This window comes from Hyla sarda, chromosome 1 (assembly GCF_029499605.1).
Source record: "Hyla sarda isolate aHylSar1 chromosome 1, aHylSar1.hap1, whole genome shotgun sequence".
Classification (NCBI taxonomy): Eukaryota; Metazoa; Chordata; class Amphibia; order Anura; family Hylidae; genus Hyla; species Hyla sarda.
Window position 1 is genome coordinate 448,615,849 of NC_079189.1, and position 25,566 is coordinate 448,641,414.

Sequence of the window (25,566 nt, forward strand, 5' to 3'; positions counted from 1 at the left end):
TAGACCGCAGGAAAGCGTGCCCAGATGCTTTATGCTTTCCATAAACAAAGAGCGCAAATCATATCACTTCAGGAAACTCATTTTAAAACTAATCATGTACCCAATATTCCCACCAAATACTACAGATCTTGGCTCCACAGCACTAACCCTGAGGCTAGATCTAAAGGAGTATCCTTGGCCTTTCACAAATCCCTTCCGATTAAAATTATTTTGTCCCTCCTTGACCCACATGCCAGATTCATCTTTGCTAACTGTGAGATTTCTAATCAACCCTTCACTGTAGCCTCCATCTATGCCCCAGGTACAGTTCCTACTCAAAACTCTGATGGCACTATCACAATTTGCCACGAACCCTATCCTCCTAAGCGGAGACTTTAATCTCCCCCTGTCCCCACAGATAAACACATCTTAAAGTTCCTCTACCCTGCCCCAAAGTAAACTGCACGCCTTGCGGAAGAGACTACACTCCATGCAACTGTGTGATGTGTGGAGAGTGTTCCATCCCCAGGACAAAGACTTTATGTTCTACTCTTCCCCGAGACAATCTTATAGCTGTATAGACTATGTTGTTTGCCCCCATTTCCTGCTCCCTCTATCACCTACACCGCTATTGGTTCGTGGTTCCTGTCAGACCATGCACATGTGCACCTGACTGTTGCACGCTGACGTTCCCCTCTTTTTCCAAACCCCAATCTTCCTGGCAGTTAAATGGATCCTTGCTACAGGACTCGGTATGCTTGCAAGACCTTAGAGACACAGTGGAAAACTTCCTTCGAGATCATGCCTCTGATAACTCCTCTCCCATGATCAAATGGGAAGCCTTGAAATGTGTCCTCAGGGGAGTTCTGATCAAACATAGCTCTCGCCTGAAGACGGAAGCGTTAGCGAAACTCCTACACCTATATCAGACACTGCCAACACTGGAAACGCAAAACAAACTATTCCAACAAGACAATATTATGAGGGAACTTGTTCAGACTCACAGTGAACTCCTCGTACACTTATTCTCCAAACACAAGTATTATACACAACTTACTGGTCGCCTTTTCTATGAGTGGGGCAACAAATCTAGTAAGCTACTTGCTGCCGCCATTAGGGAAAAGAAGTCCTACTTGTTAATCCCTACCATTAAGCCCAACGCAGGTCCCTCCTGCTCTTTAACTCCTGATATTCTGGAAGCCTTTCGCCAATACTATATGTCTCTATATAATTTGCCATCTTCCCCCAGTCAATCTATCACAGAGAACACACCTGCCCCCCTAACCCAATACATTGGTCTTACAGCCCTCCCCCGCCATGACCCCTCAGTAATACAGGACGGGGAGAGCCCATTCACTCCTGTGGATCTGGAGACCGCCCTCTCCTCCATGCCATCTGGGAAAAGTCCCGGACTCGATGGTTATACAGCAAAATTCTATAAAACGCTACATCCGAATCTTGCTCCTATCTTGCTGGCAGCATTCAATTCCATATCTGTGTATTGGCCTCCCCCCTCTTTTCTACGGGCTTATATCACGGTAATCCCCAAGGACGGCAAAGACCTGATGCTATGTCCCAGCTACCGCTCGATCTCACTATTAAGCACTGACACTAAACTGTTTGCCAAGCTAATAGCTAATAGACTGTCTGCCCTAATCCACCCGGACCAAGTCAGCTTCATAAGGGGTAGAGAGGCCAGAGATAATACTTTCCACACGTTCTCAGTATTACACCACACCGCCAAACATGACTCGCCACTCTTTCTCCTCTCCCTCTATGCTGAAAAGGCTTTTGACAGAGTGGATTGGGGCTTCATGTCTGCCACTCTCTTCCAAATAGGAATCGTCAGGAGCATGCTGTCACAAAATTTGGCCCTTTACTCCCACCCGCAGGCTCAAGTCAGAGTCAATGGTCGACTCTCTGAGCCGTTCAATATCTGTAATGGCATGTGCCAAGGCTGTCCCCTCTCTCCCCTCCCCTACGTACTTTGTATGGAACACCTTTTAATTGACATTCAGAATCCTGACATCAGAGGCCTCACCGTGGGGTAGTGCCACTACAAATGTTCAGCTTTTCCGGATGACCTCCTGCTGTACTTATCCTCCCCTATTACTTCCCTTCCGTCCCTTATGTCCATGATCCGTCTCTTCTCACAGTTCAGCATCTACAAATTGAGCCGGACCTTACCCACATCCATGCTACAACACCTACAGACTACCTACCCATTGAGATGGTGCACCTCCTCCCTCCAATACCTGGGGATTCAAGTTCTGCCAAACTATCAGATACAAATAAACTCAATTTCCCCCCTTCTCTTGCATTCCCTGAGAAAGGATCTGACCAGATGGGAAAGGAAAGATTTGTCTGGGTTGGGCAGAGTGAATCATGAAGATGAAAAGCGGAGGTGGCTTGGCCCTCCCAGAATACCTTTCCTACTACCTGGCGGCTGTACTGACTAGAGTACTGGATTTTTGTCATCATCGTACTGATAAACAATGGGTGGTACTAGAGGGCCTGACAGTGGACAGTGTTTTTATGGCGCCCACACTCCATACCTGTTCACGCCTCGACCCTCCCTCCAGTACTCTACTCTATACACCGCGCACGTAAGCTGTACTTGTCCAAGCTTACACTTTTTCCATTTGATGGTCCCCTGACCCCACTCTTTGACAACCCTACCTTCCCATCAACTCTCTCCAGACGTCCCTTCCTGACCTGACAAGGTCACGGTATCACATTCTTTAGCCTTCTGAGCCAGACATCAATAAAAACCCTTGCGGAACTCCTCCCGGTGATATCCCTCCCCTACTCAATATTTCCAATACACTTAACTAAAACCCTACTACCATTCCATGAAAGACAAGATACACTTCCACAGCCCCCTGACTAAATTTGAGCGTCTATGCGTCTCTATCTCTATCTATTATTTCTTTATAATCTCCTCATAGACAAAGCTTCAGAACAACTTCTCCTTTTCTCTTTTCCCTTTGGGATGGGAAAGAGACCTAGGCCACTCCATCACTGATGGAGACTGGCACATTGCCATCCGAAATTGCCACAAATCTTCCCTATCTTGCAAGGCACAGGAGACCAAATACAAAATATTAACGTGTTGGTATAGAGTGCCCACCTTACTAGCGGCTTTCTCTCAGGGGTTTCAGATAAATGCTGGCGCTGCACCTCAGACAAAGGCACCATGCTCCATACCTGGCTAACTTGCCCTTCCTAACTGACTTCTGGACAAAGGTGCTGGAAGTGACAGCATGTGTCTTACGGCAATCTCATAAGAAAAACCGTTACGCTATACTGCAACTTTGCACCTCTGGACGGCATTTCAGGCTTCACCGGATTTTACTGATCTACACCTCTCAGATTAGATCCCTTGCTGCCCGTACCCTCAGACCACCTAGTTGTTTCCCTGTACTCTCCCAACATGCCTACTCCATTTTGACTTACCTTCTCCACTCAGTGGCTACCTGCTATGCTTGGTTGCCATGGAGGTCTGGAGTTTTCCCTACTTGCGAGGTAAGCTGGTCTCCCGCTTTAGGATCCTTCCCGTGTTCTTCCCATCTTTCCTCTCCCTTTTCTCTTTATTACATCCTCCCTTCTCCTCACCTCCCTTCCTCCTCCCCTTCTCCTGTATCTTTCCTGTCCTCTTTCCACTCTTCCCTTTTCTCTTTTCATTTCCTTCTCACTTCCCCTCTTTTCACGTTTTTGAGGTTGCTTGCTTTTCATTGATGGAGATTCCTCAACCTGTCCTTTACATCCTTAACCCCTTAAGGACCAAGCCCATTTTCATCTTAAGGACCAGAGCATTTTTTTCACATCTGACCCGTGTCGCTTTAAGCATTAATAACTCTGGGATGCTTTTACTTATGAATTTTATTCCGAGATAGTTTTTTTCGTGACATATTCTACTTTAACATAGCAGTAAAATTTCGACAATACTTGCATCATTTCTTGGTAAAAAATTCCAAAATTTCATGAAAAATTTGAAAATTTAGCAATTTTCGAACTTTGAAACTCTCTGCTTGTAAGGAACATAGACATACCAAATAAATTATATATTGATTCACATATACAATATGTCTACTTTATGTTTGCATCATAAAGTTGAGATATTTTTACTTTTGGAAAAAATCAGAGGGCTTCAAAGAATAGCAGCTAATTTCAAATTTTTCTCAAAATTTTCCAAATCTGAATTTTTCAGGGACCAGTTCAGTTTTGAAGTGGATTTCAAGGACCTTCATTTTAGAAATATCCCACAAATGACCCCATTATAAAAACTGCACCCCTCAAAGTATTCAAAATGACATTCAGAAAGTGTGTTAACCCTTTAGGTGTTTCACAGGAACGGCAGGAAAGTGAAGGAGAAAATTCAAAATCTGCATTTTTTTTCACTGGCATGTTCTTGTAGACCCAGTTTTTGAATTTTTATAAGGGGTAAAAGGAGAGAAATCCCCCCAAAAATTGTAACCCAATTTCTCTTCAGTAAGGAAATACCTCATATGTGTATGTCAAGTGTTCAGCGGGCGCAGTAGAGGGCTCAGAAGGGAAGGAGCGACAATGGGATTTTGGAAAGTGAATTTCTCTGAAATGGTTTTTGGGGGGCATGTCGCATTTAGGAAGCCCCTATGGTTCCATTATGGAAACTGCACCCCTCAAGGCACGAAACAAGGGGTCCAGTGAGCCTTAACACCCCACAGGTGTTTGACGACTTTTTGTTAAAGTCGGATGTGTAAATAAAAAAAATTTCCCACTAAAATGTTGGTTTTCCCCCAAATTTTACATTTTTGCAAGGGGTAATAGGAGAAAAAGTCCCCCAAAATTTGTTAGGCAATTTTTCCTGAGTACGAAAATGCCGCATATGTGGCCCTAAACTGTTGCCTTGAAATACGACAGGGCTCTGAAGTGAGAGAGCGCCATGCGCATTTGAAGACTAAATAAGGGCTTTGCCTCCGATACCAAAAATACCCTATGGCAGTGTTTCCCAAACAGGGTGCCTCCAGCTGTTGCAAAACTTCCAGCATGCCTGGAATGTCAATCGCTGTCCGGCAATACTGGGAGTTGTCTTGCAACAGCTGGAGGCTCCGTTTTGGAAACAGTGTCATACGAGAAATTTTTTATTTTTATTTGGGGGGAGGTGACTGTGTAGGAGTATGTGTGTATGTAGCGTCTTACTTTTTATTTTGTGTAATGTAGTATAGTGTAGTGTTTTTAGGGTACACTCACAGCTGTTTCAAAACTGCAACTCCCAGCATGCCCAGACCGCCAAAAGACATGTTGGGAGTTAGTTTTGCAACATCTGGAGGGTCCCAGTTTGGTGACCACTGTTCAGTGGTGTCCAAGCTGTAGCCCTTCAGATGTTGCAAAACTTCAACTCCAAGCATGCTCAGACTGTCAAGGCATGTTGGGAGTTGTAGTTTGGCAACTCCTGGAACGCAGCAGTGAAGATCACTTACGGCTGATCTTTACTGCTGTGTCCGCCGCTGCCTCCGTCGGTCCCGCGCTGCCTGTCCCGATCCTGCCGCCAGTCCCACTGCGATCGTCGGTCCGGGTGTGAGGTGAGATTTCCGAACCGTCCACCATCTTCCCCCCGCTCATCGCCGACATTCAGGGGCAGGCAGAGCGGGGATTTCACCTTTAACCTCCCGCCCTCCTCCTGCCATTGGTCGCAAGCCCTAACAACCAATGGCAGGGGTTTAGGAGCGAGGTGGCAGCTGCCACCTTGCTTCTAACCCTTCAGGATGATCAGAGCGGTCTCTGACCTCTCCGAAAATCCCTATTTTCCGGGCGATCACCAGAGACCCGATCAGCCCGGAACCCCGCAAGTCCTTGTCATTAGTCAGTCACTGACTGACTGACTAATGACAATGATCAGCAGCAGGGGACCAGTCTGATTGGTCCCCAGCTGCATAGTGTCATCGATCAGCTGTCCAGAACAGCTGAGATGACGTTTCTATCACAATGCCAACGGACATGGTGATAGAAAATGTATTGGACGTGTATACACGTCCATTTGCGTTAATTCACAGGAAAAATAGACGTGTATACACTTCCATTTGCGGGAAGGGGTTAATGTTCCTGCCCACGATCCGACCTTCTTTGATTGGGATCATAAGAATTGATATATTTAGACTCCGTCCTTTTGCTATGTTGATGACTTATGCAACTACTTGTTTTGTTAACTTGTCATATTAGACATTGTCTTTTTTTCTTTAAAAACTTCAATAAAATTTGAATAAAAACATACAGGAAATATCACCAACAATGGCAAAAATACTACATTCCTGGTTTTAATCAGATAAATGGAGATTTATGAGTGCATTTAGCATATGTGGTGGGGGCAAAAATGAAAAGAGTTTAACAATAGTTACACAAGTAAAAATCTCATCATTATACATTATCACATTCAGGGAGTATGACAAAATTCTGGGCTCAGGTAGCTGATAAACAGCATACTACTACTCCTCGTTAGTTTTGCTTTCGTTCCCATATATTATTATATATATGTTTTGTTTATTCTTCCAGTAGTCACAGAAAGTTTCTCTTTGATCACACAATTTTCAAAGTCGTTGTTGCTGTAAGCCTTTCAAATATTACAGTGCTTCAATGCTTTAAAAGCCACTTCATTGTGATTGAACTCTTACAGGTATAGATAGTACATTCACTTGCTAGTCAAATAGTATTGTAGTATGTCCTGCTCTCTATTACATTTTAATCAAAACTTCCATTGTAAAATGGAATCTGTCATCAGTATCACCCATGCTAACCTGTTGGGACAGGGCTACAATGTGGTAACACTGATGAAAATCATGCTTCATCGATCATCGATCACCAATATTCTGTCTGTGGCTCCATTCTTCGATGGTCTCGGATCTTCTGGAATTTGTAATGAGCCTGCTTGGTGTTCTGAAGATCTGCGCCTGCTGGCTTCTTCATTGTAAGGCTACCTCCATCTGTGCTGAGTCTGTTATGTTTCAGAATGAAGCTCCACTCTGCAGCATAACGGCTGTGGCCATGGCTATTGCGCATGTGCAGGACAGCTGTTATTTTACAGAGTTAGGTGCCATTCTGTGGCATAGCAGGCTCAGCGCAGAGGGAGGCGGTGATACAGTGAAGCCAACATGCACAGATCTTCAGAACACAGTCACTGTGCACAAGGGGCATGGGTATTCCCAAAGTAGGCTCATTACCATATTTAGAGGACTGGGTATTATTGAAAAATGGAACCACGGATAGAAGATCAGTAAATGTGATTTCAGTGTCATCCATATTATAACACTTTACCAACACGTTAGTGTGGTTAATACTGATGACAGATTCTCTTTAATAAATCTATAACAAACAAAAGGAATTTGAAAGACACATATTAATTATAGTTTTTATTATTTAAGTCATTAGACATAATATTTGTGAATTTAGAGATGTGTGACCTATAAATAAGCCAATATAAGTTCTATCAGGGCATCCATTGAGATTTGATATTTGTACTTACAACATCTGAATTAAAAGGCTTTACATTGATGTTACGAATGGAGCTACTAGTAAGGGACCACACCTTTGTTTTGTGCTTGAAAGCTGCTCTCACCTTATGAAAAACAGAAATGATATAAAATTATTATATGAACATTTTTACTAGGTTAACCATAAACCAACATCTTTATTTAGTCTACAGTTTATACTGTGAAATAGTAGTAGTCCTAAAAAAAATGTTTGTCATAAATAAAGAGAATCCTTTGTGAATAATAGTGCCACAATGAATGGTGTCTCAAAAAGGAAAGGTACAGTACTGTTAGTAAGGCTATAAGAACATTAGAAAAAGGAAGGAAAATCCCCTTCACGGGTACCATGTATGGCTTTTATGTATACACATTTCAATCAACATATTTCAAATAGTTTGTATGACATAAAACTTAGCAAAAAAAGCTAATCCAATACTTGACAGAATAAGCTTGGGTAGTGCCATACTGAGGAAAGATTAAAAAAAACAAAAAATAATATCCAACACCTGCATTAATCCACTACTAAACTCTTATCATCTCCCTAGAGACCTCTTCTGATCCATTATCTTGGCATTATAATAAATTGAATATTTATGTAAGTGCTATAAATTTTCTGCAAAGATAGAAAAGTAAGATAATAAAATCTTTAAAAGTACTATATTTAAAAGCAGCAAAATGCTCCCATATTCAGCTGAAGTTAATCATATGCAAATGTTTTAAGGAGGCAAAGGTCTATTTTCCAGTGTTTCCACTATAGATGAGCAAATGGAATCTGAAAAATCCGAATTCGTCATGAATTTGAGGAAAAATTAGATTTGCAGCGAATGCGAAAATCGCCACGATTCGATGGCGCAGATTACTTTATTAAACTCCATTTAGTGCTGTCCAGGCTCCAGGGCATCTAAAATGGCGGATTCACATGTGAGGACATGGGGCAAGGAATTCTGTGAAGGCGGGAACAAGGGTCTGTGGGATGACTCTGAATCACATGCAGCCTATCAGCAGCCAGCCAGCCCTGTGATGTCATAGCCCTACATAATTGGCAGCCATCTTGCGGCCAGTCACTTCAGTCTTTTATTGCAGAGAGAGTGAGAGAGGGACAGACAGCGCTGTGTGTTGCACAGAAAAGTATTTTTACAGCAGCAATTCACCTCCCAGTCACATTAGCGTTCTATTGCAGAGAGGGACAGAGAGCAGTGTGTGTTGCACAGAAAAGCTTTTTTACAGCAGCGATTCACCTCAACCCCAAATCCAGCCTAGAAGCACTGATAGGGAAGGAAGTTAGATTGAGAGAGAGTACAATTTTGGGTGTAGTACAGCGCGACTGTGTGCTGCAGCCCTGGTGTGTACAACAATTGAAAAGCAAATAGTAGCCAGCCAGTTAGGGTATACAGAGCACTTAAAAGCATATTGTCCTCTTTTAAGTGTAACCTGTTTGTGGTGTACCATTTTGTTCCTGTTAAAGTCTTAAGGGCCTAGATACTGTGAAAGGTCAGGCAAAAGTACACACCTGCTGGTGTTGTAGACAATTACTGTTTTAAGCGTACTGGAGCGCATTGTCCTCCCCTCATTAGTGCATATCACATACGTACATCAAAGTGGTGTATCATTTTGTCCTTTTTAAAGTCTTAAGGGCCTAGATACTGTGAAAGGCCAGCCAAAAGTAAACACCTGCTGGTGTTGTAGACAAAAACAGTTTTAAGCGCAGTGGAGCGTATTGTACTCAACTTGTATACGCACTAAGTATGTCAGGCAGAGAAGTGCCAGGACGTGCACAGAGGAGTGGAAGAGGCCTAAATTCATCAGGCAGAGGTCACAGCAGACTAGGGACAAGTGGCAGCAGGAGTCGCAGCAAGAGGCCTGAGCTCTCGGTATCAGCTAGCGGTATTGTCTTGACCAGCAACCCATTTGCCGTCACAGTCATTCACTTCATCACAAGCGACACCACCAGTCAACAGTCGGTGGGTTCCTCAGACACAACCCTCAGTTGGCATGGCCCGGGAGCAGTCCCTGTCCTCCCATTGCCTCTGTCCTATGCTGTTCCCTCCCCCACAGAAGTATTCTATGCTGTGGGTTCAGCTCCACTATTTACTGAGGACGATCTAATAGAGGACAGTCAGCAGTTACTGCCCAGCCAAGAAGTGGAGGAGACATCCACCACTTCCTCCGCTAGGTGGGCAAATAGTAATGAGCAGAGTGGCATGGGAGGTGGTGTTGAGAGCAATCAGGCTCCTGAAGCAGACACTGTTGAAGCTGAGGAGGACATCAGTCATGTGCAGACACAACTCGATGATGATGAAGCCGATCACTGGGTGCAGAAGTAGCTTCATCATCATCAGGATAAGAGGGTTGCAGGTTCCCCATGGGCAGCAGCTGAGCCAGCAAGGTGGTAGCATGGTTAGTAGTCAGCATGGTGGCAGAAGTGGAAAGTCTGGAGCCAAATGTGCCCGGGGTAGCCCACATGCTTTGTGGCAGCCTACCTTCCCGGGAGGTAGTGGAACAGGGGTTCCTGGAGTTGGTGGCAATAGCAGTCGATCAGTGTGGACTGTTGGTGAGAAAATTAGCTTCTCGGCGGTGTGGCAGCTTTTCATCAAGCATCTGGGGGTTGTTAACCTGGCCACATGCAAGATGTGTTGGCAGAAGGTGAAGCGTGGGCATGGTCCCAATGTTGGCACCACGGCCCTGCGTCAAAATATGCAGCGTTACCATGAAGTGGCCTGGGAGAATCGTAGCTCTGATGTGGTGGTCCAGCCTGCTGCATCACCCAGTGGCACACCGCTCCCTGTATCAGCCAGCCAAAGCTCCACCTCCTCAGCCAAGGGAGCTGTGTGTCATACCCATCTTCTATCGCTCCAGATGCTCCTGCTCCTCCTACTTCGAGTCCGTGATTCCACCAGCAATCCATCTGCAAAGCCGTGTCCAAGAGATAACTGTATGCACCCACTCCCCAAAAACACACAGACCAAGCTACAAGAAACAACAAACAGTTGGTCTGTTTGTTGTTTGTTTGTAGCTTGGTCTGTGTGTTTTTTAGATCCTGGAAGAAGTGTCAGCTTGATGTGGACCGGAAGGCACTAGTGAAGCACCTTTCATGGCCAGATGACCTATTAATTTTGTCATGATATGGCCCTTATTCTCCCATTTTAATACTTAGTATGATACCCCTAAGGGTATGATGGGTGGGGCATGCTTTATAAAAAATGTTTTATTATAATAATTTTCATGATAACAATTTTATAGCTAGATCAGTATATGTATTAATATTTATTATAGTTGCTTCTATATATTGCACTTTATTCTAGTGCACTTTTTTGAATAATAGCTTATCTATACAGCACTTTATTTCAGTACACTGTATGATTACAAGTAACACCGATTGATATTTATATTTATCAATTTTATTTATTTTCCTTACACTTTTCACGAATATTGTATTTTTACACATTTATCAAAATTTTTTATATATATTTTTTACCTGAGTGTCAATTCTTAATACTTGACATTCCATTCTACACGTGCACATATATATATATATATATATATATATATATATATATATATATATATACATATTGTCACACTTACATGTTGTTCACAAGTTTGCTTAATAGCACATTATGACTAATATAGGGGTATATTATTTTTATTTTTGTCTAAATGATTCATATGCTTTGTATATATATACATATATAAATCTCTCTGCATGCTTCACGTGTGTTCACGTTTGTTCTTATCTTTTGCACCTGCACTTCACGTTTTTTTCTGCTTTTTATTATAATATTTTCTCTCTATCTAAAACTTCTTATATCTATGCCCAAGGGTTTCACTATGCACACCAATGTTAGTGCATCCGTCTCCTTGTTCCATGTCTAAGTTCATGCGCATGCCCAGACCTGGCTCCGTGTCATAGCGGACTCTAGTTTGTCTGTGCATGCGCCAAACACTTCTACATACCATCTACTTTGTGGACTCTTGTGCGCACGCGCCGATTCAGTGCGTGGTGACGTTGGTGAACAGACGTCATCTCTCCACCATGCGCATACGCCCGAGAGCCCAAGATGGCGCCGGCAGCTATGAGCTCTGGCGGTACGGAACACAGCTGCTTCTATCCAGGTAATTCTCATTCCAAATATCTGATTGGTCCTCTGTTGTATAAATAGTTTACCCAGCTATCACCCAGATACTCCCTGACGAAGCGGGTAGCGAAATGGCGTAGGGGTTGTGTGTGATCTCTTATGTGAGTATAACGTGGTGACTCCGGATGCACTGTGGCAGCGTGTTTACCCTCTCTTCCCTTCCGTGGGCTGGTGTATTTCTCTAGTGCAGTGATGTTGCTATGGATGCACTTGTTAATTTCTTCAGGTCTCATACCAACACACTTTTGTCTCTAGTTTTCTCAGGCTCCCACAGTGCACCAATAGATCACCTGTATACGTTGTCTCTCTTCTCTTATTATCATTCATTTTTTGTTTGCCTTTTCTATGTGTGCTCAATGTCGCAGTGTTTTTTCTGCAGTATGTGTTTAACTGGTAATGGCAAACCTTTAAGAGAATAGTCTTCATTAGATCATAGCACATTTTTCTGGCTATTGCTGATTCTCATTATTTATGTTTTTTATTCAATTATTATATATGTTTAATAAAGCTTGTTATTTTATTTATATTTTCACGTCTGGTGCATTTATTTGATAGGAGGTGTACTAAAGTGTTTGGCACCAAACGCAATTTACTTTTCGAGTTGAAAAACAACTTTGGTCACATATCTTTGGTTACAGGATAATGAGGAAGCCATATTATCAGTCAGTTGCCCGGATTACGGGATGAACGACAACATTCTACTGCTTCATCTACTACAACACGTGTTGGAAACAATGGCTGGTAAGGGGACTGGAAACGTGGCACCTACATATCACAGCCACATAAGTCCTGTGGGGCTGAACTGGTGGAGGAGGAGAAGGAGGGGCACAGTGGAACACAGTTTAGGTTTCGCGAGATGGGCCGTTTTTCTAGTCATCTGACAGGAGAGGAGGAGCAGGAGCAGCTAGAGGAGCTAGAGGGTTATGAGGAAGGTGAGACAGAGGACCCAGACACATCGTGGCAGTATGCAGTGGAGATGGAGGCAAGAAGTCCCTCCGAGTCACTTGCACAAATGGCACGATGCATGGTCCCCCGTATTGGACCCTCGCTACCAGCACGAAATGGGGGCCATTTTGACACCTACTGAGAGGGAGGAAAAACTGACCTACTAGAGACATCCTAGCAGTCAGTTGGCTGATGCCTATCTGCGCCATCATCCATCCTCTCGCAGGTCTAACTCGGGGGACCCTCTGCGCTCACCTTCCACAGCCATGGCTGCTGGGGAGGGGTGAGATGGCAGGAGCAGTACCAGCTCCATCAGCAGCCTGAGTATACAGTCGCTGATGAATAGCTTACTTCACCCGCATAGTGAAGCAACTCATCAGCAGCAGGTAGACCTGGAGCAGGACCTGAAAAAGCAGGTGGTGGCATACCTTGACATGACCATGCCAACACACCTTGAAGATCCGATTGACTTCTGGGCAGCCAAACTTGATTTGTGGCCACAATTAGCAGAGTTTGCCCTGGTAAAGCTGTCCTGTCTGGCCAGTAGTGTGCTATTAGAGCGTTTAGTGTTTAGTGCGGCGGTGGTCATAGTAACCCAAAGGAGAACTCGTCTGTCTGCGAAAAATGTGGAGAGACTGACCTTTGTGAAGATGAATCAGGCATGGACCAGCCCGGATTTCCACCCACCAATGCCTGATGTATCACAGTAGATTGACCTTGGTGCCACACCAACACTTCACAAATATGGATAGTGCTAAACAGATTTAAGGCGCTGCTCCCCAGTAACAAACAATCTTCATCATCAGACCACAAGTAAGTATTGAGGATATGCAATATGTAAAACTTAACTTTTAATAATATTATTAGGATAAAATATATGTACCCACATTTTTTTTTATCAAACAAAAGGAAAGGTGTGCAAAAAAAAAACATGTGCCACCTACACAACCAAGTATTGATGCGATTCAAAGACCTTTAAAAGGTGGAAGGGAACAACGTATGGTCCCTTGTAACTGGTGGGGGTAAAAACTTCCCCTGTAAGGCCCTACTCTTAATTCCCTTCTTGGCAAGTGTTACTTGCTCTAAAAAGGGCAGCCCCACACAGGAACCTCTCCCTATTTCCCCCTACAAACACTGCCATTTTCCAGGGTTTTTAGGTGGAAATAGAGAGAGTTTCCTGTGTGGGGCCACCCTTTTTAGGGTGAGTAACACTTGCCAAGAAGGGAATTAATCGGGCGAAAGTAGGGCCTTACAGGGGAAGTTTTTTACCCCCAGCTGCTACAATGGACAATACGTTGTTCCCTTCCACATTTTCGAGGAAAGTGTTACTCGTCTTAAAAAGGGCGGCCCCACACAGGAACCAAACCCTATTTCCACCTAAAACCCTGGCAAATGGCAGTGTTTGTAGATGGAAATAGAGAGAGGTTCCTCTGTGGGGCTACCCTTTTTAGGGCGAGTAACACTTTCCAAGAAGGGAATTAATTGGGCGAGAGTGGGGCCTTACAGGGGAAGTTTTTTTTACCCCCACCGGTTGCAATCGACCATACGTCGTTCCCTTCCACCATTTAGAGGTCTTTGCATCACATCAATACTTTGTGGTGTAGGTGGCACATGGTGTTTTTTGCACACCTTTCCTTTTGTTTGATTTAAAAAAAAAAATTTGGGTCCATATATTTTCTCCTAAGCATATTATTAAACATTAAGTTTTACGTAATGCATATCCTCAATACTTGCACACTAACGCCTTTACAAAAGAGACCATTTTCTTCTGTCTACCTGCCTCAGCTACTATTCTAATCCTGCCACTCACCTGATGCCACACATCTGATGCCAAGTTCTCCTTTTTTCACCCACCTTCGTCAATGGGTACTGATATTGCCACCCACTGTACCACTCTGTCACCGGGTCACTTTCAGGACTCCTGATGCTGCTGCTGCCACCTCCAGGCGGTGTAATTCAGCCACTATATGGTCTCCTTATGCTTCCACCCCTTCCAGGATGTGCCATTTTGGCACTATATGTTCTCTTCATGCTGCGGCTAACTCCAGGCTGTGTCATTAAGCCACTATATGGTCTTCTCATGCTGCTGCCAACTCCAGGCTGTGTGATTCCCTCATTATGTGTTCTCCTCATGCTGCCGCCACCTCTATGCTGTGTCATTCAGCCACTATATGGTCTCCTCGTGCTGCCACCACCTCTACACTGTGTCATTCAGGCACTATATGGTCTCCTCATTCTGCCTCAACCTCCATGATGTGTCATTCAGCCACTATATGGTCTCCTCATGTTGCTGCCACCTCCATGCTGTGTCATTCATGCACGATATGGTCTCCTCATGTTGTTGCCACCTGCACGCTGGGTCATTCATCCGCTATATGGTCTGCTCATGCTGCCGCCACCTCCACACTGTGTCATTCAGACACTATTTGGTCTCCTCATGCTGCTGCCACCTCCACGTTGTGTCATGCAACCACTATATGGTCTCCTCATACTGATATCCACCTCCAGGCTCTGTCATTGTGCCGCTCTGCGACAGTGATTCTAATAGCAGCACATCTGATCTGCATGTCATACTGAATAACAGTATTATTTCCCTAAACCAGCACACACCTATGCGTTTTACAGCAAGGCAAAGTGTTCAACCCCCTATTGAGTCTCTCTGTAGGCCAGAAATAGCCGTTTTTATAAGAGATTTGCCGCAATTAAATTCGGACCAAAACAAATTTTTGGGAAAACTTCGGCGAATTGGCCGAATCGAATTTTTCAAAATTTCGCTCATCTCTAGTTTCCACCTACGAGTCCAGTCTCGGAAAAATGACTGAGGTGTGAAAATGTACGGTGCCATGAAATGAAGATATAAATCTTACAGCTATTTATGACAGCCTATGTTCTAAGAGTAATGAGGATTTTATAAATTAATGTGGCACGGAAAATATTAAAGGCTCTGAATGTCTATTCATTTCATCTCGAAGATGTGACAAGGGCAACATACGTGTTTTTATGATCTATGCATTTAGATATATATCTATAAATATATATTACCTCTGAATTGAGAAGGCAATGGAATAGAAAGATGAAAAATCCCTAAAATAAAAAAATTGACAATTATTACAATAGCATATATGTGTCTACCTGCTTTGTCAATACAAAGTTCATGTTAACACTTCTTGTCATATTCACTATACACATATATATATATATATATATATATATATATATATATAAATATATATATATATATCTATATACACACATAACTACAGCAAAGGGACAATTCAGGAATTAGTTTTTATGGAGTCACATTAACAGCCCTTAAAGGGAACCTGTCCCATTAAGAATGCTCACAGAGTAATGAAGAAAAGATAACCTTTTCAGCGGGCGCTGTTCCTAGCTCCAGAAGCATCGAAATGGAGCCTGAAGTATGGTTAAAGTGCTATAAAGCACTATGTTTATTGAAGTACATAACCAATGACACGTTTCAGAGAGGGACAGTCCTCCTTCCTCAGATTGGCATCTGAGGAAGGAGGACCGTCCCTCCGAAACGCGTCATTGGTTATGTACTTTAATAAAAATAATGCTTTATAGCACTGTAACCATACTTCGGCCTCCATTTTGATGCTTCTAGAGTTAGGAACAGCACCCGCTGAAAAGGTTATTTTATCTTCATTACTCTGTATGCTCTATATGGGAGAAGTTCACTTCGGTCCCGTTCCTCCAGAGGACTGTCTATACCCCAAAGGGGTGATATGCGCGATTTCTCCTTAATCAGGTGAGCGGCCATCCTATAGAGCAGACCTTGTCCTGTCCCTTGTGGGGACCTCTGCACCTTGGGTAATACACGAGGCGCTGTCCTCCCTGTGTTTTTTGTTTCTCTAATAGGTTACATTAAGAATGCCGTCCAGTCTGCAGGCATCAAATACAGAGCAAGGGGAGCTAAGCAGATTGTGAGAAAAGTTCCAGGATAATTTGTCAATTATTCTTGTAAACCACTGCTCAATCTGGGCTAAGTAGTCAAGTTTGCGGTCCTACTCAGTGATTGACAATGGTCTGTGTATAAGTGTGCATGTAGAAAGAGCTTCCAATCACTTAGTAGGGTGGCCATCTTGACTACTTAGCATAGATTGACCTCAAGTGTCCCATATCTAGACATGCTGTGAAGTTTGGAAACTTTAATGATGGTAAAACAATGCTTTTTTAAGTGTGACCGTAGACTATAGCACACTCTACATATTGTATTTTGCAAGAGCATTCAAAAACATAAATAACTAGTGTCACAGTTCAACATTTTTTTTTATTGGTAAGGCCTCCCCTGGGGCCATACTTCATATAATCTTACTGTAAATCTATCCTGTAATGCACGTAAGAATCATTATGAAGGCATCTGCAGAAACATGTTCTAGTGTGTAAATTGTGTGTAATATGTACATAGGTGATTATTTTCATGTTATCATTATTATTGTTATCTAATTTAAGTTGACCACATTAAAGTAAATCTGCATATCTTACCTGCAAAGAATTGAAGACAGCAAACATATATTGAAACACTATTGACTGTTCATTGACAGCAAGGACTCCAAATATCCAAGAGCTTCCCAGGATTGGCAGGAGCACCGCAACAGCTTTAGCTGTTAATCTAAACAAAAAAGTCACAAAAATATGTTTATTATTGATTCTGATATTGTAACCTGCAAAAATGTCAAAATCATGGTAAATATTATTACAACATATTTTTATTTAAAAAGCTTTTGAAAAGTAAGGAATGGTCCCATGATGACATTAAACAAGATTTTACAGCACTCACAAGAGTGTTTGTCCCATTATTTATTATGTCAAACACCAGACACAGTCTAAAGAGCCTTATCAAGTGAAACTGGGGGAAAATAAAACAGTAAAACACATCGAGACATTACTAAGAAAATGACAGTGGCACCAAATCAAAACTGTTGTGCACTTTAAAACATGCCACTGGCTGTGTCTCCCTGAATGACTGCGTTCATTCACTTCTGACATTTATGGCCAAAAAGCACCCCCAATGTGCGACCAACAGTACATCACCTCTAAGATGTTTTTTTGATAGAATTCAGTAGGTTTTAATATTTTTGATTTAAACTTAATTTCCGCTACAAGTATCTACACCACTTTTGTAGTATATAGAATACTCTTTGCAACACAGAAGCTCTCATTTTAAATACTACAGGGGCCCATATTATTAAGTTGACAATAAAACAGACTATATTATAAAAATATTATATTTGTTAGTGAAACATTTAAAAACATATGTGTATGGTAGGCAACTGCACTTGTATTAAGATAAATATTACCTTTAAAGGGGTACACTGGATGAACAATTTTTTTTAAATAAACTAGTGCAAGAAAGTTAAACAGATTAGTAAATTACAAAGGAAGTTGTGTAGTTCTTTCCAGTCTGACTACAGAGCTCTCTACTGCCACCTCTGTCTCTGTCAGGAACTGTAAAGAGCATGATCAATCCCCATAGCAAACCTCTCCTGCTCTGGACAGTTCCTGACACGGATAGAGGTGGCAGCAGAGAGCACTGTGGACAGACTGGATAGAGCTACACAGCTTTCTCTGGAGCATACAGCAGCTGATAAGTACTGGAAGGATTACAATTTTTAAATAGAAGAAATTTACAGATCTGTTTAACTATCTGGCATCAGTTGATTTGAAAATACTGGCTATGATAATTTCTGACACATGCAGAAGTGGCAGCAGAGAGCACTGTGGATAGACTGGGGAAAAAAAAAACAGTACAACTTCCTTTTAGCGTACACAGATGGGAGATTTAAAGGAGTTATCAAGTATTAGAAAAAACAACTGATTTCTTCCTAAAACAGCACCTTATGCATCCTTTTGTATTCCTAGATACCTTCTTTGATATATTTAAATAGATTATGTTTACAAATGAGCTGATTTGAAAACATATTTTTCCTCCAGAGTACCCCTTTAAGCTGTTAGAGCTGTTTTGGCATCCTGAAGCAATCTGACCATTCGGTTGAGCAACAGTACAAATTAAAAGGGCTTTCCAGGCAGGGATTTAAAAAAAAAAATGTTTTAGGGTGTAGTGAAAATTAAAAAAAGATGGCTTATTCTCCTGCCCTGAGTCCCCATTGTTGCAGTTCTGATGGCACACAGTCCTCACTGTTCTCTACTTCCTACTTATCTCAGTGACTGGATAAGCAGGAATTTTCTGCCTGAATGAAATTTCACAAGAAAAAGAAGGTAGGAGAGCAGTGGGGACCAGGTGATATCAGGATATCAGTGGGGACCAGGTCAGGGATAGGGAATCGGTCCGAGTGAATATGCTTTTGAATTTTTCCAGCATTAAAACCCCTATAAATGATCTTTGTTGTTATAAATATTAAACAGTAACTGAAAGATGGCCGGCTTTGTCATTAACACTCCTGCATAGACCCATAGACCCATCATTGACCCATCATTGGGGTAAATCATTTGAACTCATCATTTAAACTCTAAAACTGGATAGTGGAGGGGTTATTGTATTGTATGCATCCATCACACAGTGTCTTTATCCTGTCAGCATTTAATGTTATCTCTTTGCTAAGAATGTAGCCGCGAAGGTTAATTAACCATATTAGGACTTCCTATTCTACAAGTGTTATGGCTTTCTCGATCATCTGTCTCTCCCATGAATTCTCTCAGAAACCTCTGTATACCTAATATTATAGGCTAGAGATTATACCAAACATTTGAGTGACGGAAGGAGGGGTGCAACCCCCCCCCCCCCCCCTATATTATGTGCTTACAGACTGCTTAATAAACTAGAGTGAATTTGACCGGACAAACTGTTGTTACATGTTATTTCTGGTAGATTCATTCTCCTGGATCCAGATAAAGACTTAAATCAAGCTAACCACCGAAGTTCGGTACCAGGGGTACCTAGATAAGATCAGATCTCCTTACAATCTGGGGGCTCAGTCCGGGGTCGAGAAAGTCATCCCCGGATCCGTATGAGGGATATCTGTTTTATCCTCTGGCTGATCCGAGGTCACTGACAGCGTCTCGATCCAAGTAAGTAGAACCATTTACTAGAAACTTCGGGGGGGTTGCTGTGTCTGGGACACAGAATGTCAGGGACACAATAGACAAAGGCTCAGGGAGTCATAGGTGATTATAAGAGGTGCTCCGGGAGCCCCATATCACCTTAGTCAAAGATAAGTGCACTTAAAACTAAAAGAAGCTGTTCGGGGAACAAAAGGTTACAAGCTTGATTTAACTCTTATATGTATGTAGTTTGTAATAATAAGAAATTTTAGAAGTGATACGATCATTTGTTTGTGTCAGACATTGACCGGTGGTAAGTGTACGGTCAAATCTCACTGTGATTTTTTTGTACTAACATTATTGACTGTGTAAAATTGCATGCGTTGTGGAGAGCTGCAAGACGCCCCACCCTTCTGGCTAGGAGAGAATCTGTTGACCCAGAGACCGTTGAACGCAAGTGGTGGCTCAAAACAGCACTAGTCGATAGGGGTTTTGGGAGAGTGAGCAAACATTAAGACACGAGTCCGCTGATCAGTTGACAGGAATTGTCGGAGCCTTTGCGGTTCAGTACAGCCAGTCCTGACAGTGATTGTATGATCACACTCCAAAATTAAACATACTAACATGGGAGCAAAAGGCTCCAAAACTAAGTACCCTAAACCAGAGCCAGGGGAAACTTGCAAATGTTATGTAGCCCGTGTTAGTCCAAAAAAACTATTACCTGATCAATCCATGGGTAGACGATTTAGCAGGCTGGACTGAGGTAATGGATGCTGCAGATCCATTCCCCAAAGACGGTGACAATAGTGTGTATCATATGGATATGGTCAAAGGACTATGTCTGGGTTATAAGGCAGCCTGGCCGCATTTTGATGCGGACCCTTCCTGGGACATGAACATATGTCCAAGGGAGGGGAACAGTGGCTAGAAATAGCCCCCCATTGGTATGATGCAGGTAATAAGAAATGGAATAAGAACCACAGCTGTCCCAAAGATGATAGGTCCCTTCTTGAGATAGAACGGGAAATAAGTTTGGGAGGGAGAGACCAGAAATTTCCACCACCACCCCCTTCACCGTATAACAGACCCCCTCCAGTAGTGCCTCAGTACCCAGTGTTGACTCCAGATGAAGAAGATGCAGTCACAGCAGTCATAACTAGGAGAGCTCCCCAGCCACAACCTTTAGCAGAATTAGCAGGAGGGAAGGGAGCTGCAGGAAGAGATAAGGACGCTGGTGCTCAAGGAGTTACTAGCGGGGGGGGGTTCAGACCCGCAGTATGTATGACAAACAAGAAGTAAGTGAAGAAGTTAAAATGTTTGCCCCTTTTCTAACAGCAGGACAGCATCTTATAAAAAAAAGCTCATAGATCTAGAGACCATTGAGAGGGAATACATTACAGATCACACTTTCAGCATTATACCTGAGTGTCCCGTGAGTCTTCTTGGGAGAGATCTGTTTGTAAAGCTGGGATTGCAGCTCACAGTTGAAAACAACAGTATCAGTATATACTCTGATGCTTTGCCCATTGTAACTCCACTGATTTTTACAAACATACAGGAACACCCAGAGCTAGGGGACATAGACCCATCACTGTGGGCAAATGGGGACTATGACACAGGGCTCATTGATTGCACACCATACAAAGCTACCCTAAAGGGAAGGCAGTACACCTGTATGTCAGAAACAATGCCCCCTTTCAAGAGAAAAACTTGATGAACTTAGGTCAATGATAGAAGAATTCCTAGAAAAAGGAATCCTGGAAGAGGTGATTTCACCCTACAGCACGCCCGTCAATCCAGTGACAAAGGCAAATGGTACTACCCGCTTTGTACAGGATTTGAGGGCAATAAACAACATCATTGTGCCTATTGCTCCTATTGTCCCAGATGTCAATTCACTTTTTTCTGCCATTCCTGCAGACGCTGTCTATTTCAGTGCGATCTGAAGAATGTTTTCTTTTCTATCCCAGTTGATAAGGCGAATAGACCACTTTTTGCTTTTTCCTTTGACGGACGTCAACTGACCGGGTGCAGAATGCCCCAGGGATATGCTGATTCACCTGTTGTGTACAGCATAGTCCTCCAAGCCACATTAAAACCATGGTACTCCCCCCAAGGTTCTGTGCTGCTGCAATATGTCGATGATTTGTTGTTATGTAGCATGTCAGCGGAGGCCAGCATTCAGGATGGTTTATCACTGTTACAATGGTTATCAGGATGTGGTCACAAAGTGGCACTTAAGAAAATGCAATGGTGTAAAACGCAGGTGAAATATTTAAGGTTTGTCCTCACGAAGGAAGAAAGGAGAATCAGCACAGAAAGGGTCAAGTCTATTGCGGGCCTGGTCACCCCGCACACCAAGAAAGAAATGCTTTCCTTCCTTGGTATGATAAACTACTGTAGACAATGGATCCCTGATTGCTCCTACTATGACAATGTTCTGAGGCAAGCCACTCTGGAACAGAGTCCAGATTTGGTGAAATGGTCTCCTGGAATGTATGATGCATTTGATTATTTGAAATGTTCGCTCATGTCGAGTCGGGGGCTTGGCCTCCCTGACTATAAAATGCCTTTTCACATGTTTGCACACCAAAATTGTAAAACCATGGCGTGGGTACTGACACAAGAACATGGAGGCAAGTTACGTCCTTGTGCATTTTTCTCAAAGGTGATGCCCACCTCTGTACAGGGGATGCCGGCATGTCTGCGTTCCCTTGCAGCCTGTGCAATGATGGTAGAACTGACAACTCCTATTACCCTGGGACACTTGACCTTCCTGCACACCACACATGATGTTGTAGGCTTACTCAAAGGTGTACATACACAGCACATGTCAGCACAAAGATTGGTGCTATCCAATTTTGCAGAAAAATCCAAAAACAGGATTGATCTGCAAAGAGGGGAAGCCGTGCATACCAAAACGCAGTGCATCTGTCTTCATTGCACATTTTTATACAGTTTCAGCTCTGCTAATCCTACATTCCTCACGCTGCTTCACATGCTTTTCCCTTCACATCCTTGAGTCTCTCTACTGATGTTTCCACATCACTGATGCCAAGCAGTTAGTCACAGACTACATACACAGATGCATCACATGTTTGAGAAACAATCCTAACAACCCATTGATGATTCCTCACCAACACCTTGACTACCCCACTACACCATTCACTCACTTGCAGGTGGATTACACGCATATTCCTAAAACAAAAGGGAAACAGGAATGTGCATTAGCGATAGTGGACATGTTCTCCAGATGGCCACAAATCTTTCCTACAAAATCAGAGGATGCTAAAACTACAGCCAAAATCCTGACCCAACAGATTGTCCCAAGGTGGGGCTGTCCTCTGGTCATTGAATCAGAGGACGTGGGCCGCCCTTTACCTCAAAGCTCAACAAGGAGATAGTAAGACTGTTACAGGTGGAGTGGAAATTCCATATTCCATATCACCCAGAGAGTTCAGGGGTCGTGGAACTGATGAACAGAACAGTGAAAGACAAACTTAGAAAGGCCACTGCTGGAACATTCGAAAAATAGAAAACAAATCCTGCCCATAATACTTACAGAGATCAGAATGACACCTAATAAGAAGCTAGGGTTGTCACCATTTGAAATTCTAATGGGTAGGCCCTTCCCTACACCCTGGGTACAATGCCCCCTAGTGATACAGGAAGGGGATTTGGACCTGATCAGAGATGAGTATGTTATTAATCTGATCAAGGTCCTCAGTAAAACTGAAGAAAAAGTTGCTTGTAAATCTACCTCTCTTCCACAGGAACCAACTCCGGGTAGGAGACCAGGTGATTGTCAAGGCCCTCCAGAAGGGAAAGAAGCCGGGGAGCTTCATCTACGGACAACCCACCGAGGTAGTCGCCATCACCAGAACAGCGGTCCTCACTGAGCAGTCACCCACCTGGATCCACGCCACAAGGATCAAGCTGTTAAAGAAAAGAGAGGTACTAACGGAGGCAGACAGCCTTTACCTCGAAAAAGGCGAAAAAGGGGTACAAACGGGGGCAGACAGCCCTGACCCCCAACTAGGCGAAGAAGGGGTACAAACGCGGGCAGGCAGCTCTGACCCCCAACTAAGCGAAAGTCTCCATGAGTTCTGGCAGTTAATTGACAAGAGTGACACCCCAAATCATACTGATAACAATCTCATTGACTTTTCGAACATTTAGTGACATGGAGAGCTAGAAACAAAATTACAAGCAGCAGAATCCTCTAATACCCCACACCATGGCTTTCAAGAATAAAAGAGCGGTATCTGATCCAACATATGAGGACACTTTAGCAATGGAAACAGGAGTCTCAGATGCCAATCTCTGGGTAGAATGGATGAAATACACAGCAGCTTCCATCAATAAAAGTAATTGTTATATTTGCGGGACTGCGAAATCACATTTTGGTATGGTGCCATTCACGCTTCCCTCAAATATAGAAAAATGTTTTTTAAATCTTTTCAAGAATATTTCTAATAATGACACTGATTGTGGAACCTGGAAAATGAAATACCCTTTGCTAACAGACACCCCACACTCAGGGGCAGGTATACACATATACCCAGGGAATTACACATGCTATAGGGGAGAAAAGGAAGGTGTCAATAGAAAGAACTTTACAAAGGGATATTGTGCTAGTTATAGCTCTGTAGAAGTGTCACTCACTCAGAACCAAGTTTTTTCAATAGGTGACATTTACTGGATCTGTGGCGATGGTAAAATAAGGTTCAAGCTAGAGGGCAAGTGGAAAGGAGAGTGTGCTCTAGCTAAAGCCATTATGAACATTCACATATTCGCAGAAGGGGGAGAACACGTAAACTCTGCCACAAAAAGGATAAAGAGGTCAACACCTGCAGGTAGCTTCCATCCACATGTATACATAGACACAATAGGGGTCCCAAAAGGGGTCCCTGATGAGTTCAAAGCCAGGAATCAAGTAATTGCGTTCTTTGAATCTATCCTTTCTATAATCACTGTGGACAAAAATGTAGACTGGATTAATTACATTTACTATAAACAACAAAGGTTTGTAAACTACACAAGGGATGCATTACAAGGTGTTGCAGAGCAGCTCCAAGCTGATTCCATTATGACATTTCAGAACAGAATGGTCTTAGATATGATTCTGGCAGAAAAAGGAGGGGTGTGCAAAGTGCTTGTGGATCCTACATCATGCTGCACCTTCATACCTAACAACACTAGTCCCAATGGTAAAGTAACTATTGCAATACAAAAGTTAGAGGACCTGTCTGCCGAACTAAAAAAGAACTCAGGTATTACAGATCCCTGGGATCAATATTTTGGATGGTTTACTAACTGGAAACATGATTAACACAATTAGCTATTATAATTTTTGTAATCATTATAGTTAATGCTGCATTTTCGCTATGTGTGATACCATGTATTAGGAGGTTGCTAGAAAAGGGAGTCGCCAATGCCACGGCCACATTTTACCAGGCCTCGCCCTCATTGGCTAATGAAGATACTATACCCAGTGGATACATGCAATACCTAAAACTCTACAGAGAAAGGAAGGTAAAAAAAGGAGAACCGTATAGTATAAAATAATATAAGGTTCTAAGAGAAGTTTGAAGGGGTTACTGTATTGTATGCATCCATCACACAGTGTCTTTATCCTGTCAGCATTTAATGTTATCTCTTTGCTAGGAATGTAGCCGCGAAGGTTAATTAACCATATTAGGACTTCCTATTCTACAAATGTTATGGCTTTCTCGATCATCTGTCTCTCCCATGAATTCTCTCAGAAACCTCTGTATATCTAATATTATAGGCTAGAGATTATACCAAATATTTGAGTGACGGAAGGAGGGGTGCAACCCCCCACCCTCCCCCTATATTATGTGCTTACAGACTGCTGAATAAACTAGAGGGAATTTGACCGGACAAACTGTTGTTACATGTTATTTCTGGTAGATTCATTCTCCTGGATCCAGATAAAGACTTAAATCAAGCTAACC

The 25,566-nt window shown here is 42.8% G+C and overlaps 1 protein-coding gene across 1 annotated transcript in view; it reads right to left on the reverse strand.

Moving 5' to 3' along the window:
* ADGRD1 (adhesion G protein-coupled receptor D1) overlaps nt 1–25,566 on the reverse strand; it is a 919,695-nt gene that overhangs the window by 8,933 nt on the left and 885,196 nt on the right. Inside the window, exons 24-26 of the mRNA XM_056533246.1 lie at nt 17,072–17,198; nt 15,608–15,649; nt 7,478–7,570 (exon numbers count right to left, since the gene is read on the reverse strand). Coding sequence (XP_056389221.1) covers nt 7,478–7,570; nt 15,608–15,649; nt 17,072–17,198 — 262 coding nt within the window. The remainder of the gene's footprint in view (nt 1–7,477; nt 7,571–15,607; nt 15,650–17,071; nt 17,199–25,566) is intronic.